Raw genomic sequence first — 16,394 nt, 5'->3', positions numbered from 1 at the left:
TGGTCAGATCCTCTTGGAAATCTTTGATACTTCCTAATAATGAAGCAGTGATTCTCGAATCATACGGATTTCTTCAATTTTCTTCTTGTTGTCTGTGTCTCTTATTTTTGTTACTAAGACAGTAAAAAGATCTAGTATATTCATAACACAAGGAAAGAGAAAATGAAATTTATCATATATATGCTGTAGATGTGTTTATACTAATCTTCACAATTTTATGAGAGTGATATATTCCCTATTTTACAGCTGATGGAACTATATGTAACTCAGACCAGGGAGACCAGTATTTGAACTCAATTTGTATGGGATTATCATCACCCCCAGTTTTCCTGCCTCCACTCTGTTCTATTTTTAGCATTCTGGCTTTATGGAAACCTGGTAAAGCTGATTTTTAAAATACATCCATACCATATTGCTAATTAAAAGTTCTTACCATGTGTGAGCCATTCCATTTTTAATTACAAGAAAATTAAAAATGCTAATTATGTATGTGATAGCTTTTATTAAATTTTATTTCATGAAAGTTTTACTTTGTTCAATTAATTTCCTTTGAAAAATCTATCAACTATGGTCATTAAGTTCCTAACCAAAACAAGGAGGAAAACAGAGGAGGCGAGGGGCTCAGTGACTCCAATATCAAGCTGAGTTTGTTTTTTTTGTTTGTTTTTTTGTTTGTTTGTTTGTTTGTTTGTTTCAAGCTGAGTTTGGCTGTCGGCTCCCACTTGTTGCTCTCTACTCCCGGGAGATACTGAATGCATTTGAACCTTCTCACTGCCTCTGTAACATGATCCTTTAGTCAAATCAGTTTTTGTTTCATTCTTTTCCAAATGTGGTAATTTTTTACTTGTTCTGTTTCTGACTTCAGCTCAACAAGATGCAACAGTTACCCACAAAATTATGGTTTTGCTGGATAAGGCCTGTCTTCTTGTGCTCCTTACTTCATTTCTGTTTTGCACAACTAATCAGTATATATAAGCAATAAGTGACATATTAGTTACTTCCCAACAGCATATCTGCACAGACATGATGGGAGTTACTCCCCTAGAAAGTCTGCTCTTTTCTGGAATAACTACTTTTATTTCTTATAAGTGGGAAAAATGACTCAAGTTTCTTTCCTTCCTTATCTCCTCTTCTTGCCTCAGCTTTACAACAGCTCAATCTGAAATGTTTAGATCCACAAATAGACCTTGCAAATCTATGTGATTCTCTATTTTGCTTTCACTTATGTATTACCTACAACAAACTACATTGGAAAAATTAATTTCACCTGAAGTACTTATTCTGTATTTTCTCAACAAATGTTATTCCTATATAGTATATAATGTAATACTTTTCTTGGGTTATTAAATTTTCTTTGCTTATTTCATTATTAAATTTATAGTAGCAAATAACCATCTTCATTCACACTGATGAGCAGTAGAAGGAATTAACTTGCTATTCATTTTTAAAATAATTCTTGATCAACAGGCAGCATGCTGTAAATTCAATGAAACATAACTGAATATTTACTAGATTGTAGTTTTAACATTATATTATTAACAGGGCTTAGAATTCTTGAGAACTGGTATAAGCTAACGCTTTTTAAAATTTTTATTTATTTTGAAGAGGGAGCACATGAGTGGAGGGAGGAACAGAGGGTGAGGGAGAAAGAACCCTCAAACAGACTCACTGAGTAGGGAGCCCAACTTGAGGCTCAATCCCAAGACCCTGAGATCATGACCTGAGCCAAAATCAAGAGTCACTCAGCCAACTGAGTACCCCGAAGCTAACACATTTTATATGCCATTAACATTAAAATTGCTGTTCCTTTTAAAACTTAAAAAAACAGCATTTAGAGACTCATAAGAAAGTTTTATAATGTATTGCTTGATATCTTTACAGAGTTGGCTAAATCATCTCTTGTTGGTAGAAAGGCAGATACATTAGTCAAATACCAAAGTGGTTTTGTTTTTCTTTTTTCCTAATGGTAAATATCTGAGGAGAAGGAGCTTGGAAATAAACATATAGCCACCTCTTCATCTTTTAATAATCAGAATAGGAAAGAATTAAATAAGCTGATACTTTTCTTGGTACTGAAGTTTTTTTTAGAGTTATCTAAGAAAAAAATTTTTTTTTGTTTTTTTTTTAAGATTTTATTTATTTATTCATGAGAGACACAGAGGGAGGGAGAGAGAGAGAGAGGCAGAGACACAGGCAGAGGGAGAAGCAGGCTCCATGCAGGGAGCCCAACACAGGACTCGATCCCGGGACTCCAGGATCACGCCCTGGGCTGAAGGCAGGCACTAAACCGCTGAGCCACCCAGGGATCCCAAGAAAATGTTTTATCTGTTAGAGTAGACTTACAAATAATGTCAGAGGGAAATATTTATAACTTCCAAGAAATTATTCAATAAGTGACATTTATTTGTGCTCACTGGTCATAATTTTCTGTTAACTATTGTCCATTGCTTATTTAGTTTGAATTCCTACTATAAATTAGAGATTTGGTTTACAGGCTGTTTAATGAAATTGGAACACTGGTATTAATGCCTTGTATTCATTTGTCCATTTTTAGAGAATGTTAGTTCCCCGTTATAAACATATTAGATGAAAATTAAATGCTAAACAATGAAATTTCAGTATTTGGAAATAGAAATATTTCTCAAAAGGGTATGCTATAACTTAAATTTACAAGTTAAATGAGTGTTAATATATCTTAGAAGTACAGAGAGGTGACAGATGATTCTAATTTAAATGAATCTCTTTGAGGAGACTTTTGCTCATTTTTCAATAATATTGTTACTATATCCTAGTTTTAAGTGATTCATTTGAGCCAAATGCTATATTCTTGAGACTAAATATACATTATTGAACAACTCTCCCCCCAAAACAGAAAATATATTTCCTACCATTATGTAGCTTACCATCTAGGAAGAAAGCTAGACAATAATTAAATTGTAAACAAACTATATCAAATTTGTAATTCCAAATTGTGATAGCTTGTAAGTGCTATTAGGGCAAAGAATAGAATGTTATGTGAAGAATATCATGAGGGGAAACCAACTTTGGTTAGGGAGTCTCCATCTGCAGAGGTGATATTTAAACTAGGATCTGGAAGATAGGAAGGCACCAGCTACGTGAAGACTGTTGCAAGCAAGAGAACAGCAAGCCCAGAGGAACTGAGAAGGGGACTGGCTTGTTTAGGAACTGCAAATAGATGAGTGGCTGGAACAGGGAAACTAAAGGGGGGGGGGGGGGGGTGGCAAGGAATGAGGTTGAAGAGGCAGGTGGGCCATGTCTGGAAGAGCCTGGAAGGTCTGCTGAAGAGTTGACTTTTGATTCTTAAAGTAGTAGGAGACATTGAAGGGTTTCAAACCAGGGACTGCTATGATCCATTTACTGTGATTGTAAGAAATGGATAGATAGCCACATCTCTGTGAGCAGCTCTGTCGTCACCACTGCCAGAGTGGGTTAAAAATCAGATACTTACCGCCCTGGAAATTGGCTCACTTCCCTTTGACCCAGAAAAAGCTTGCATCAGGAGACCAGAGGATAACAATAGTACCCAAAGAGTGTTTCTAGTCTTTATGTGTAGAGCTAAAGACTTGATGGGAATGTGAGCAAATAACATTTAAAAACTATATCGTTTGGGGCACCTGGGAGGCTCAGTCAGTTAAACATCTGCCTCCAGCTCAGGTCATAATCCCAGGGTTCTGGGATAGAGTACTGCATCAGGCTCCCTGTTCAGTGGGGAGTCAGTTTCTCCCTCTCCCTTTGCCACTGCCCCTGCTTGTGCTCTCTCAACTATCTCTTTCTCTCAAATAAATAAAATCTTTTAAAAAATATATTTAAAAAAATTGAATGCAATAGAGAATTCAAGTTTAAGAAAGAATAAAAAAATTTATATCATTCAGTGAAATGTGAAAAATATTCAACTTTACCAGTGAAATACAAATCAACACAGCAATATCATGCCATTTTTTAAAGTTGAACTGGCAAATTTTTAAAAATATACAATAAACTGTCATACATTTCAAAATACATATGCATTTATATTGATAAGGATGTAAAGAGACACTATATGCATTACTAGTGGGAGTGCGTATTACTACAAGTCTGCAATCCCTTATACAAATCAGATAGGTTTCAGAATTGAGGTTTTTTTTTTTTTATTCTGGAATTCGATTTTAGAAGATAATATAGGGACATCAACATCTGACAGGATTCATTTGGAGTTTCTTGGGGGAACATGGGCACCATATACAAAACAGTGGTTCTCAAGATATTGGACATCCAGCAGTGAGGGAGTATGACTCCCGAGAGAAGAGAAACAAATAACATAAGACCTAGCTAGGTTCATCCCTAGCATACTGCCACAGAAAGTTTCCAAGCCCTGGCACAGGGATGGAAAACTGAGGCAGGGCTCAGCAGTCTGAGCTGAGGAGACAGAGCAGGAGTCCAGGGACCAAAGGTGGCTGGAGTTGACAGAACAGAGTATGGACAGGAGAGAGCTCCCCTGAGGAGCCCCAGAGATCTGTAGAAGACAACTTTCCATATTAAGTTGAATACTGTCCACCGTGTGAGGAAATAGTACACTCAAGGCCAGAACTACACAGAAGGATTAGAGATTTCAGTGCCCCAGATTCACACAGAGCCAGGAATACTGCCAGCCTGGAACACTGCATACTTCACAAGGCAGCACTGAGTACTAAGTCCTACTTTAACCTTAGTATTGGGGGAGAAGTTAATTCTAGACTAACTGCTGTCTTGATCTCATCTAACAAAGCTTAAACACAAAACCTGAAAAAGATCAAATTATTTCCAAGTACTTTCATAAGTTTATTTTTATTGTAGTAATCTGTATATCCAACATGGGGTTTGAACTCATGACCCTGAGATGAAAAGTCATATGCTCTTCCGGCTGAGCCAGCCAGGCGCCTCAAATTATTTCCAAGCATTTTAACCACATCCCAGAACAAAGTTCAAGAATATGTTAAGGATTACAAAAGCATTTTACCCAACAAGGTGAAATTCACAATGTCTGGCATTTGATCAAGAAAGCAGGAAAAATACAAGTCATAAAGAGGAGGGAAAAAATAAACTATATGACATTCTGGAGAAGGCAAAACTATGGAGGCAGTAAAAACATCAGTGGTTGCCAGGAGCTAGCAAGGAGAGTGGAGTAGGGGATGAATAAATGGAACACAGAGACTTTTCAGACAGTGAAAATACTCTGTATAATATTATAGTGGTGGACATATGTCATTATGCATTTGTCCAGACCCACAGAAGGCACACCACCAAAAGCAAACCCTAATATAAACTGTGGACTTGGGTGATGGTGATGTGTCAGTGTAATGTGTCATCAGTTGTAGCAACTGTACCCTTTTGGTAAGGGATGTGGATAACAGGGGAGGCATTGTGTGGGTGGAAGCATAGGGTGTATGCAGTATTTCTGGATACACCTTCCTCTCAGTTTTGTGAGGAACCTGAAACTGCTCTAAAAAATTGTCTTTAAAAAAATCAGTCCATTGAAACAGACCCAGAAATGGCACAGATGATAGAATTAGTAAACAAGAACATTAAAGTTATTATAAATTATAGTCCATGTGTTCAAGAAACTAGAGAGACTGGACATATTTGATAGAGATGTGGAAGTTATAAAGTCAATAGAAATCTAAAGATGAAAACTGCCATGTCTGAGCTGAAGAGCATACTGGATGGAACTAACCATTTAACAGACATAGCAGAAGAAACAATTAGTGAACTTGAATATACAGTACAGAAATTATCCCAAATCAAACACAGAAAAAAAGGCTGGAAAGAAATGAATAGAGCAGCAGTGAGCTATGGAACAACTTCAGATTGCAAAATACACCTGTAATTGGAGACCTGGAGGAAGTAGGGGTAGGAGTTGTACAGAAAAAGTATTTGAAGAAAGTAATACAGAGTTCCAATTTTGGGAATGGCAGGGTAACCTGTATCAGACAGCCTTTCTGCTAAACAATTATAAGTTCCAAACAAAGTATGAAGAAATATTGTTTAGCAAGCAAGCAGAAGTTTCTGGCTGACTTCTCAAAAAAAAATAAAATGTCATCTTTGAAGTTCTCAAAGAAAGGTAATATCACATACATTGTTATTATAGAACATTTCCAGTGGGGTCTAGGGCAGCATCCCATAATATGTGGGATAAATAAGGACTATAAATAGCCTTACTTGACTTCAGGTCAGGTTTTGCTCTCAGTGCCAAAAGCTTTAAAAAAATATTTTTTTGTTTTCAAGTTTTGGGAATTTCTGAATTCTAGGAAAAGTGTTGTGGATCCATCTTCTTTGTCAGGAAAAAAATTGTCAATATGTATTTTTAAATGTCCTACACCCTTTGAAGCAGGGACTTACGTGTGCAACGGAAGTAACAACACTTTAATTTTAAATTAAAAATATTTGAAAACAACCTAAATGTCCTAATAGCCTTCTAGTAGTTGGTGAAATTAGTTATGGTATATCTATGCAATGAAGGGACTGCTTAATAAGAAAATCATGTTGTAGAAGAATATAGATATGGTGAAATAAACATTTTCAACAGGTAACATGGAAAGATCACAAAATGCTATGATTCCAAATGTTAATAGTAGTTATTGCTGTGCAATCATGTTGTGATTTTTATTTCCTTTGTTTTGCTTTTTAGTATTTTCTAAATTTCTACTATGAACATACATTCTTTTTGTAATCAGGACAATCAAGGCTTGTTAAAAAAGTGTTAAGGAATTATTCCTATTGCTATTAAACTTCAGATCACATTGCTTCTCTAAGTCAGAAATCATTAACAAAAACCACAAAAGTTTAGCATTATTAAGCTTAATATGTCATCCATATCCCCAGATCTAGTGTCTGCACACCTGGATTTAAAGTGCCTCTTTCAAGCTGCATTGCCTGAGGCATTTCCAGAAGGAATCCTGTTAAATGAAAAAAAAAAAAAAAAAAAAAAAGACCTTTCATGAACGATGCTGAACCATTTCTGTTGCCACTTCAAACACTCTCTAACTTAATCTCCAGAGAACAGCTTTCTCAGATAAATTGTCCAGCATTATATCTAGTTCTTGGCTTGTTTTTAAAAATCTGCAGATTCTTTCATGAGGTCATTTTTTAAGCTTAAATATCTACTTTGCTTTGAAAATCTGTTTTCTCCCTTTTCAAAAAGAACATACCAGGAGTTAAAATTGGATCATGTTTAGCAAGCTACATCATACATCTGGAGTGAATTCCAGAGTATTAATGTCATGGTATGTTAAAGCAAAGACTGTCAAGTCTAATTTTTGCAGACCTGCTAAAACCAAAAGGACAGTCTGAACAGCCAGCAGTTTCGACCTCTGAGCTGAGGTATGTTTTCTAAAGTTATTCTGAAAGTCAGAGGAGAAAGGAAAAAAGAAAAAAAAAAAAGGCTGCAACATGGTCCTTTTGAATAGCGTGATGCCACAGTGATAGAAAGTGTCATCATCATCTGTACTAGAGGCTCTTAGAATTAGACTGTCAGAATTGAAGGGACTGAAGAACTTGAATCCAATTATTTGCCTAGTACCTCTGCTACATCATCCTAGACTGATCCTATCTACTGTCTGTTGAACTGCTTGCAATAGGATTATATTTTTCCTTGTAAACTAGTAAGTCGATTTTCTAATTTCAGATATTAATCTCTGTGTACTTCATATTTACTAGAATTCAGTGGTGAAACCATGTGGACTTGGCATTTTAAGAGACAATTAGATGATAAGATTAAATTTCTTTAATATAGGGTCATTCATATTCCCTGTTTCATCTTGGGTCCGTTTTTATAAGTTGTTTTTCAAGGAACATGTCCTTTTAATTTGTCACATTTGGGGCACCTGGGTGCCTCAGTCTGTTAAACATCCGACTCTTGATTTAATGGTCATGATCCCAGTGTCTCCAGATCAGGCTCTGCACTGGGTATGGAGCCTGCTTAAGATTCTCTCTCTCCCTCTTCCTCTGCCTCTCCCCTCCCTAAAAAAAATGTCAAATTTATTGGGATAAAGTTATTCATAATAGCCTCTTTTAAATGTGTGTATTATATATAGTGTGTAGTAATATATCTTTCATTGCTGATACTGATTTATTCTCTTGATCTAAATAACAGTCTTTTTGATATTTTCAAAGAACCAACTTTTGGCTTTGTTAATTTTCTCTAGTGTTCTGTTTGATTTCTTTTGATTTCTTTCTCCTTATTTCCTTCTTTTTTACTTAGTTTGGTTTTACTTTTTTCCTAGCTGGTTAAATTGGAAGCAAAGGTCCTTCATTTTAAGCCTTTCTTATTCTCCAGTATAGTATAAAAAGCTGTAAATTTCTTCCTCTAAGCACTGTTTTAACTGATCCTACAGATTTCTCTAAATGCTTTATTAAAGTATAACTGATTAAATAAATTACATGTACATAAAGTGTACCAATATGTATGTATCCTTGAATCCATCACTACAATCAAGATACTGACCCTGTCACTACTAAAAACTTACTCAGTTTCTCCCTTCTGTTCCCAGGTAACCACCAGTTGGCTTTCTGTTACAATAGATTAATTAGCATTTTCTAGAATTTTAGATAAATGGAACCATCAGTAAGTAGACTTTTTGGTCTGTCTTCTTTCTCTTAGCATAGTTATTTAAGACTCATCCATGTTGTTGTAAGAGTTCATTTCTTCTTACTGCTGAGTAGTATTTCGATTTAGTGCATATACCATGATGTGTTTATTATATCACCTGTTATATGGTTTCAGCTACTCTAGTAGGTATCTCACTGTGTTTTTAACTTGCATTTTGTGAATGACTAATGGTGTTGAGCATCTTTTCTTGTGCTTACTGGCTATACTTTTAGAGAAATGTTCCAAGTCCTTTGCTCAGTTTTTGATGGGGTTTTTTGGAAAAATTTTTTGTTGTTAAGTTTAAAGAGTTCTCTGTATATTCTGGATACCTAATTCCTTATTTTGGATATTTGTCCCATGTCATTTGCAAATATTTTCTTCCATTTGATGAGTTGCTTTTTTACTATATTTCTAAGTGTCCTTTGGTATACAAAAGTTTTTAATTTTGATGCAGTCCAGTTTGTCTATATTTTTTGTTAATTGTCACGCCTTTGGTGTCATCTTTAAGACATCATTGCTGGGATCCCTGGGTGGCGCAGAGGTTTGGCGCCTGCCTTTGGCCCAGGGCGCGATCCTGGAGACCCGGGATCAAATCCCATGTCGGGCTCCCGGTGCAAGGAGCCTGCTTCTCCCTCTGCCTATGTCTCTGCCTCTCTCTCTCTCTCTCTCTCTCTCTCTGTGTGTGTGTGTGTGTGTGTGTGACTATCATAAATAAATAAAAATTAAAAAAAAAAAGACATCATTGCTAAATCCAATGTCCTGAAACTTCCCTGTGTTTCCTTCTAAAGAAGAATTTTATCGTTTTAGCTTTTGCATTTAGGTCTTTGATCCACTTTGAATTTTTATATATGGTGTAAGGTAAAAGTCTAACCTTATTCTTTTGCATATGGATATCTAGTTTTTTAGCACTATTTTTTGAAAAGACTATTCTTTCCTCAACTGAATGGTCTTGATGGTATCCTTGTCAAAAATCATTTGACCTTATACATGAAGCTCTATTTCTGGTCTTTCTATTCCATTGGTCTGTATTTCTTTATCATAGTAACACAATTCTGATTACTGTAGCTTTGTAGTAAGTTTAGAAATTAGGAAGTGTAAGGACTCCAACATTGGTCTTTTTTAAGACTGTTTTGGCTATTTAGGGTTCCATATGAATTTTAGGATGAATTTTTCTCTTTCTGCTACAGTGCCACTGGGATTTTGATAGGGATTGCCTTGAATTTATAGAATATTTTGGATAGTGTGGACATCTTAACAAGTCTTCCAAACCAGGAATACAGGATGCTTTCTTTTTATCTTTGTCTCCCCTAATTTTTTCGGCAACAGTTTATAGTTTTCAGTGTACAAATCTTTTGCCCTCCTTGGCTAAGTTTATTCCTAAGTATTTTATTCATTTTGGTGCTGATGTAAATGGAACTGTTTTCTTAATTTCCTTTTCTGATTGTTCATTGTTAGCTGTGGGTTTTTTATACACGGCTATTATATTGAGGTAGTTTGCTTCTAATCCTAGTTTATTGAGTGTTTTTGTCATGAAAAGGCAAAGAATTTTTCTGCATTGATTGAGATGATCATGTCGGGGGTTTTTTCCCTTAATTCTCTTAATCTAAGTGTCACATTTATTGATTTGTACATGTTGAAGCATCTTTGCATTCCAGGGATAAATCTCACTTGATCATGGTGTATGATCCTTTTAATATGTTGTAGAATTCTGTTCGCTAGTATTTTGTTGAGGATTTTCCATCTTTGTTCATCAAGGATGTGGGGCTGTAATTTTCTTTTCTCGTAGTGTCCTTGTCTGGCTTTGATATAAGGTAATGCTGACCTCCTACAGTGAGATTGCAAGTGTTCCCTTCTCTTTAATTTTTTGGGAGAGTTTGAGAAGGATTGGTGTTAATTCTTTGAACCGATGGTAGAATTCACCAGTGACGTTGTCTGGACCTGGGAGGCTTTTGATGACTGATTCAGTCTTCTTACTAGTTGTTGGCTATTCAGATTTTTTGTTTCTTTATGACTCATTCTTGGTAGATTGTGTGTTTCTAGGATCTAATTTCCTTTTGATTTCTTCTTTAACCCTTGGGTTATTTAAAAATGTTACTTAGTTCCTAAATATTTGGGAAGTATTTTTTTTAGAGATCTTTCTGTTACTGAGTCTAATTTATTTCCATTGTTATCAGAGAACTTTCCTTAGTATGACTTGGATCTATTTAAATTTATTGATAATTATTTTATTGAGACAAAATAGTCTGTGTAGGTAAGTGGTCCATGTACACCTGAAAAAATATGTATTCTGCTTTTGCTGGGTGGAGTGTTCTATAAATGTCCAACTGATCTAGTTAGTTAATTGTATTGTGTGAATCTTCTAAATCCTTTCTGAATATCTGCCTACTTTTCTCCAACATATTAAGAGATAGTGGTATGGAAATCTCTGACTATACTTTTTCTCCTTTCAATTCTATCAATTTTTACTTCATGTATTTTTAAGGTATTAGATGCATAGATATCTAGGATTGTGTGTCCTCCTGATGAATTGACCCCCTTATTATTTATTATTATTAAATGATCTTCTTTATCCCTGGTAATAGTCTCTGCTCTGAAATCTAGTGCTAGCATAGTATATCTTTGCAATCCTTTTGCTTGTAACCTATTTGTGCCCTTACCTTTAAAATAGTTTCTGCAGGTAACATTGAGTCTTGCTCTTTTTTCAGATCTGACAATCTCTTTCAATCCTCAAATATTTCAAGATATCCCTATACCACCAGTCTTTTTTTTTTTTTTTCCACCAGTCTTCTTCTTGAACTAAATATCCTTTTATTATGGTTTGACCAATGCTTTTTCTAAATCTTTTACTATTTTATCACATTTCTCTTGTGCATGTCTTGCTTAAAAGGGGTAATTTATCACAAAGGATACTTTGAGTTGGCCTCTGCAAGAAATACTGAGTATTGCATATTGCGTCAGTTGATTAACATTGTCAACAAAGATCTGTATCTATTTGGTTCCTCACCATTCAGTTGAAACCAGTCTGGACCATCTGTTCTACTTTTCTTACCCTAATCATATTTTTATCTTGGCTAACTATTGACTTTTGATCTCCAGAAAAGTTTCAAAGCAACTTAACAAAAAAAAAGTCTATTCATTGTTCCTCTGAAAATGTCTGTTTTATCTCAGTTATACCAATTCTAGTTGAATTATTTTGAGTATGGGTCAAATAAAACTAGATTATAACTAAAAGGATATTAAAGTGTTTGCCTTTTATTCTAGGTAAAAATGTCTCCTTCTTGTCATCCATCCAAAGGAGATTCTACTGTTAAGAAGGTGAGTTTTTAAAAAATTTATTACATTTTTACTTTAATTCCAGTATAGCTAACGTAGTTATATTAGTTTCAGGTGTACCATATAGTGATTCAACACTTCCATACATCACCCAGTGCTCATCATGACAAGTGCACTCCTTAATCCCCATCACCCATTTCACTCTTCCCCACACTCACCTCCCCTTTGGTAACCATCAGTTTGTTCTCTATAGTTAAGAATCGGTTTCTTGGTTTGTCTTTTTTTTTTTTTTCCTTTGCTCATTTCTAGAAGATCAGTTTTAAAGACACGAACCCACCTTCCTCCTTTTGTGTGTTTATTCTCCTCTGTTGAACAATTTTCTCAAAAATGCAATGATTCTTTAATCACCTTAATGCCACCAAAGGTACTTTCTAATTGGAAGCCTTTATGACATATCACCAGAATCCCTTGGCTCTCTAGGAAGCCACATGGGGGTTTGGGCCTAGCATCAGTCTCCTGGCAACTGAGAACTTTCATTATTCTAGAATGCCCATCCTCTTTACCAGGTGGGTATCGTGATCAGTGATTGGTTGTAGGTGAAAGATATTATAAGGAGGCTAGTCTAAGATACTCTTTCCTTACTAATGTCTTTCCCTCCAGACAGCTGTGCTCAAAGAAAACTGGCCCAAGATATTAGCATTCCATACTGCCTAAACAAGTGCTCAATAAATACTTGTGGGATGGAACCCCCCTCTGCCACTTCAATCCCTGACTGTAAACTTTGTAGCACAGAAAGAGTATGAGTCTGTCAATTGAACAATTCTCAGATGATGTCAAGAGAACCGCTAAAATCCTTTTCTATATACAGCTGCAACAGTGCAGTTGAAATGTGGTAAACAAGCTGACATTTTTACTGTTTTCTTTTACCACTTTTATTTTTCTGACAGTTGAAGTATCCCTGGATGTAGGTTTCTTTCCTTGCCCTTTTTATAATTTCAGTCAGCATCATGTCAGTGAAGAATTGTAGAACAAAAATAACAACCTGCTAGCTGTGTTAACTATCAGCAGGTTCTAGCTTCAAAGCACTGTGCCGAAAATGGGTCCCTTTTCTCTGCCTGTAGAATCCCCTGAAATGGTTTTAAAAGAAAAAAAGAATAAAAATAAAATCTGTTATCCGAAAAGCCTTATTACATGCTGCCCAGGAAAATCTCTTCCATTTTTGTCAGGACGGCAAGGCCAGGCCAACTGAGGCGATGTTTGCTACCACCTGGAACCATCACACTGTGAGGGAGTGGGGGGCTGGAGGTACAAGGCACCTGCTCACTCTCCGTAAACAGAGGAGGAAATTGGAATCCAAAGGGAGATTTTTTTTGCCTGAGCTTTCAAGTGTTAGCTGTGAACACACTTCTAAAGTAGAGGTTAAAAACATGCTTTCGATTCAACCAGACATGAGTTTAAAGATTGACTCTTGTGCTTATTGATCTGAATAACTTTTTTTTTTTTTTTAGATAAGGAGAAGAGGGAAAGTGGAAGGGCAGAAGGAGAGGGAGAGAGAGAATCTTAAGCAGGTTCCACACTCAGTGTGGAGCCCAGTGCAAGGCTGGATCTCACAACCCTGAGATCATAACATAAAATCAGGAGTCAGATGCCTAACCGACTGAACCACCCAGGTGCCCCTAGTGGAGCCTCTCTGCTTCCTTTACTGTAAATGAAGTGCTGCCTCTCAGAAGTATCCTGAAAATTAAACAAGATACTATATGAGGGCCTAATACTGTGTTTGACACACAGCTAAGTACCTGATAAATTATTGACACATAGTAAGGACTCAGGTATTACTGAAACTAATGTTAAAACACACATCCCCCAATCTTAGTTAGATATGCTGTCATTTTATTATTCCTACTTTGTATTGTTATCCATTCAGCAAGTATTTCTTTATGTAGACACTGAGTTAAGGGACTGCAGAGATGAAAAACACAGACTTTGTTCTCAAGGATCTCAGCACTTATTGGGAAGGTGGACATGTAAACTGACAATTATCATGCAGTTTGACACATGCCATGGAAAGTGCACAGGTACACAAGAGCACAGAGGAGAGGCTGATTGGGGATGACTAAGTGGACTTAATATGACTCTTATGTTCTTATGGTAAAAAAGTGCAATGAAGAAGTTTGAGAAATACTTAGCTCCTCCCCTCAAGCTTTGTTACTAGATTATAATGAAAGCAAATCCTGCCATAGTTAAAGGTGTTTTTAAATACTCATTTATAAATAGCTTCATATAACCTATTTCAACTTGGTAATGACCTAGCTCTCTGTCATTTTAGGTGTCTGACCACTATCAGGGGTGTAGCAATGTTACATAGATAGGATTCTCTTACTCTTGTAATCAGCATCAGACAAACCGAAATTTTCAAAGCCAATGACTACACATAGATGGCCCCAGGTGGCTTTCCTAAGTGATCAGGTGCAGACTTATTCACTGTCCATGCAAGAATTGGCATGATCTGGTCTCTAAAATATTTTATTCAGGAGATAGATATATATATTCAAGGACCTTTTATTTTTGAGAGCCCATCACTCATGTTTACCATTCTGATTAACAAGACATTAATTTCACCAATAGAAAAATTTCTGGATTCTTGGACCTAATGAGCAAATTCTTAGCTGTTGGTCAGTAATAAATAGCCAAAGGACTTTTTAGTAGCTGCTTTTGGGAATTCATGTCTCTACATTGAAGCCTAAACTTAAATAGCACCTACTTAATATCACACTGTTATGATGTTTAGGATAATTTTAAAATACATTTCAAAACAGGTGCCTCTCCCAGACTAAGTAATCAGGGAAGGCTTCTTTAAAAAAATAAGGCTTGATCTAGCCTTGAAGCACAAGGGAAAAGGTGTTCCAGGTAGACATGTTGAGTATAGGACACTTCAGAAATGGGGGTGGTTCTATATCTCTTAAATATGGTAGCATGCAGAGGTCTGGTGAAATGAATGGGAATCCATATTACAAAGAGCCCTATTTTGTGAAGCTTGCTTTTTATCTTGAGCATGAGGGTTTCTGTCAAAGGTGATATTAAAGGCAAAAAAAGCAATCAGAAGAATAGACAGTGTCCAGGCAAGATAAAGGTCCTGAATCTGTGCTGAATTAATGGATGGAATGAAGAGATGAGGTAGATTCAAGTATTTTTTCTCCCCCAAAACTCTGACACCTTTAAGTGTGAACCAGGTGTCCTTCCTTTTCTGAGCTCTCTCTTGTAACACCCTGAACTGGTCCTCACCTACCAACATGTTTACCTGGCTGTGTTGAAATTACCTCTTTATTTATATATATGCCTCATTTAAGACTAATATGCCTCAGGAAGGCAGCCATGGCATTAGACTTGGTATCCCTAAGTGTAGAACCATGTAGTCAATCATTAGTTGTCAAGTGAATGAGAGATACATGAAACAGATTCCATTGGACTTCATAGCTATTTATGGGAAATGAAAGGAAAAAGAATTGTCTGGGCCTAAATAAACAGAGAAATTAACAAATGAAACATCATTACTGTCCCAGGCTTATATTCCTAGCATAGTCATCCCTTACTGTTTGAGCTACATCAGCAGTATTCTGAGTGAGACCAATGTGAAACTCAGTATCTAATTGGTACTTCCCTAGTTGTATATGTATTTTTGTGTGTTCATATATATATAGACATGTACATGTATATTCTGGTTATCATCCTGGAGCTACATTGTCAAAGTTGCATTGACAGATGGAGGCACCAGCAGTGTGTCTGTTGAACAGTTGACTGCCAAAGTGACATGTGTAAGAAACACAAAAGAGCAGTAGTATTCTTGACTGGAGCCAAAGATTCTCTGTTGACCAATAACCAAAGAAAGTGTTTGGCGACTGTGTTGTCAGTATTGGCTCTGTCAAGAGCTGGATGCAAGTGCTGAGGAAACAGAAGCCATGTTCTGTAGGGTTCTGCTTAACTTCCTGAGATAGATGTCTCATGAAGGAGTCGTTCTTCCACTCTGCTGTCACCTGTCAGAATCTAGCAAACTCCATGAGCATGTGTACATAACATCTTTTGCAACACAAGCTTTTGCATTTTATTCTTCTCTGGATTAGAAATACTTGTTGTATATTATATGTGGCATACAAAATTTGTAATGTTTATCTTATACATAAGATTTCTTCTTAAGGGGCTCTGATAACTTCAATAACAGAAGATACACATGCTTCTCTAGCACTTGTTCAGTGTTTGATCATGGATGGCTGGAAATTTAAAAATCAGGAAGCATTTTCCTAAGATAAAAGTTACTGTAAAAGTCCCTTGCAATTAACTCACTAGAACAAAATTGGAGATGTTGATGATGTTTGAGGTGATAAATGAGTTTAGAGAGTTAGTTGAAGGCAGCATAAAAAAAACCACCCAGCTCTGATGCATCTTTTCTCAACTACTAAAGAAACACCAGCCCGGAATTTGCAAAGTTAGGATTATTACATGC

General features: G+C 36.1%; 1 protein-coding gene across 4 annotated transcripts in view; it reads left to right on the top strand.

The window, feature by feature from the left end:
• Positions 1–16,394, top strand: part of VPS8 (VPS8 subunit of CORVET complex) — a 249,364-nt gene that overhangs the window by 203,941 nt on the left and 29,029 nt on the right. For all 4 annotated transcript variants that reach the window (XM_041731695.1, XM_041731696.1, XM_041731694.1 and 1 more), the window contains one exon: positions 11,885–11,938. In XM_041731695.1, coding sequence (XP_041587629.1) covers positions 11,885–11,938 — 54 coding nt within the window. The remainder of the gene's footprint in view (positions 1–11,884; positions 11,939–16,394) is intronic.

This window comes from Vulpes lagopus, chromosome 17 (assembly GCF_018345385.1).
Source record: "Vulpes lagopus strain Blue_001 chromosome 17, ASM1834538v1, whole genome shotgun sequence".
NCBI lineage: Eukaryota > Metazoa > Chordata > Mammalia > Carnivora > Canidae > Vulpes > Vulpes lagopus.
The sequence above is the reverse complement of the archived record's forward strand: the minus strand, read 5'-3'. Positions and strand labels throughout refer to the sequence as shown.